This window comes from Penaeus vannamei, chromosome 38, assembly GCF_042767895.1.
Source record: "Penaeus vannamei isolate JL-2024 chromosome 38, ASM4276789v1, whole genome shotgun sequence".
In the NCBI taxonomy this organism is placed as follows: Eukaryota; Metazoa; Arthropoda; class Malacostraca; order Decapoda; family Penaeidae; genus Penaeus; species Penaeus vannamei.
This window is the reverse complement of record NC_091586.1, coordinates 9,354,870-9,357,369: the sequence shown is the minus strand read 5'-3', so window position 1 is coordinate 9,357,369 and position 2,500 is coordinate 9,354,870. Positions and strand designations below refer to the sequence as shown.

At 41.7% G+C, this 2,500-nt stretch overlaps 1 protein-coding gene across 2 annotated transcripts in view; it reads right to left on the bottom strand.

Annotated features, from left to right (window-relative positions):
* Nucleotides 1-737: 737 nt before the first annotated feature.
* The window catches only part of LOC113815120 (actin, muscle), a 2,923-nt gene continuing 1,160 nt past the window's right edge, over nt 738-2,500 (bottom strand). For both annotated transcript variants that reach the window (XM_027367211.2, XM_070116003.1), the window contains exon 2: nt 738-2,037. In XM_027367211.2, the coding sequence (XP_027223012.1) occupies nt 890-2,020 (1,131 nt within the window). In that variant the 5' untranslated portion in view covers nt 2,021-2,037 and the 3' untranslated portion in view covers nt 738-889. The remainder of the gene's footprint in view (nt 2,038-2,500) is intronic.

Genomic DNA, 2,500 nt, shown 5'->3' with positions numbered 1-2,500 from the left:
CCTCCAAACCGACTTCTTACATTAGTCTATTTCTGATTGGAACACGCTCCTGCTTAATGAAAGATTATGTGCCTGTCTCATCACTCTCGAAGGGCCTTTGATGGTTGTAAATTCTGCCATAATTTGATAAGGATCATTTAAGCAAAATATGTTTTTTCGTGTTTTACTTCGAACTTATCTTTCTTTTTTATTATTGTTATGTCGAGATATAATTGATTATGTGAAGCCAGTGATTGTAAAAGAAGCTTAAGAAAAAAAAACACATATATGTGTGTGTGTGTGTGCTGTACATACTGTGTTTCTAAGAGAGGGAAAACAAGTAGGATTGGCAAGCAACATCATATCAACCTGTCTGCAAACTTGCTAAATCATATTATGCCTTCATAATTCTGTTTTTTGAATAGTTCTAAATAGTAAAATGTGTGCGTATGTCTATCTTTCTATATCTATACAAATACATAGATACATACCTACATACACTCATGCATACATAATACATAAAAATATATATGGATGTGTGTGTATGCATGTATACATGTATATATACATACATATGTGTGTATATGTCAACACACACAAACTTAATATATGTTTGTGTGTATGTATGTGCGCATTTATATACATACCGAACGGGAGATGTACATGATTTTGCATATATGCTTCAGTTGCCTCTTTGTTTTATCTGTGTCGTTTATCTACAAGTGTCTGTTTCTTTTGGTATAAGGGGAAAAAGCTAGTCAGTTTAAAAACATATATTTATGTATCTTTTACCAATTCTGAAATCATCCACGAAATATTCTGCGTAGAAAATAATCTCATACTGATTGAATGAGATCGATGAAAATAACAAAATGAAAATAATGAAATATATTCTATTACGACGACGAGCTTAGAAGCACTTGCGGTGGACAATGCCAGGGCCGGATTCGTCGTATTCCTCCTTGGTGATCCACATGGACTGGAAGGTGGACAGGGAGGCCAGGATGGAACCACCGATCCATACGGAGTATTTACGCTCGGGAGGAGCAATGATCTTGATCTTGATGGTGGAAGGAGCCAAGGCAGTGATTTCCTTCTGCATGCGGTCAGCAATACCAGGGTACATGGTGGTACCACCAGAAAGCACATTGTTGGCGAACAGGTCCTTCCTGATATCAATGTCGCACCTCATGATGGAGTTGTACACGGTCTCGTGGATACCAACAGATTCCATACCCAGGAAGGAAGGCTGGAAAAGAGACTCGGGGCAACGGAAACGCTCGTTGCCAATGGTGATGACCTGACCGTCAGGGAGTTCATAGGACTTCTCGAGGGATGAGGAAGCAGCAGCGACGTTCATCTCACTCTCGAAGTCAAGGGCGACGTAGCAAAGCTTCTCCTTGATGTCACGAACGATTTCTCGTTCAGCGGTGGTGGTGAAGGAGTAGCCACGCTCAGTCATGATCTTCATCAGGTAAGCAGTCAGGTCACGACCGGCCAAGTCGAGACGAAGGATAGCATGAGGAAGAGCATAACCTTCGTAGATGGGGACGGTGTGGGTCACACCGTCACCAGTATCGAGCACAATACCAGTGGTACGACCAGAGGCGTAGAGGGACAGCACGGCCTGGATGGCCACGTACATGGCGGGTGTGTTGAAGGTCTCGAACATGATCTGGGTCATCTTCTCACGGTTGGCCTTGGGGTTGAGGGGAGCCTCAGTGAGGAGGACGGGAGATTCCTCAGGAGCAACACGGAGTTCGTTGTAGAAGGAGTGATGCCAGATCTTCTCCATGTCGTCCCAGTTGGTGATGATACCGTGCTCGATGGGGTACTTGAGAGTCAGGATACCTCTCTTGCTCTGGGCCTCATCGCCGACGTAGGCGTCCTTCTGACCCATGCCGACCATCACACCCTGATGACGGGGGCGGCCGACGATGGAGGGGAAGACGGCACGAGGGGCGTCGTCTCCGGCGAATCCGGCCTTGACCATGCCGGAGCCATTGTCAACCACAAGGGGGCTTACGTCGTCGTCGCACATGTTGGTTGGAGTCTCTTCTGAAAAGGAGCAAATAAAGTTATGAAAACCACTTAAATGTACACATACACAAACACACACACATCCCCACTCACACAAACACACACACACATACACACACACACACACACACACACACACACACACACACATATATATATATATATATATATATATATATATATATATGTGTGTGTGTGTGTGTGTGTGTGTGTGTGTGTGTGTGTGTGTGTGTGTGCTCGTATGTGTATATAAACACACACATACACACTTGCATATATATGTATAAATGTGTATATATATGTATGTATATGCGTGTGGGGGCATATATATATATATATATATATATATATATATATATATATATATATATATATATATATATATATATATGAATATATATATATATATATATATATATATATATGTATGTATGTATATATTTATGTATACATATGCATATGTATACATCTGCACATACAC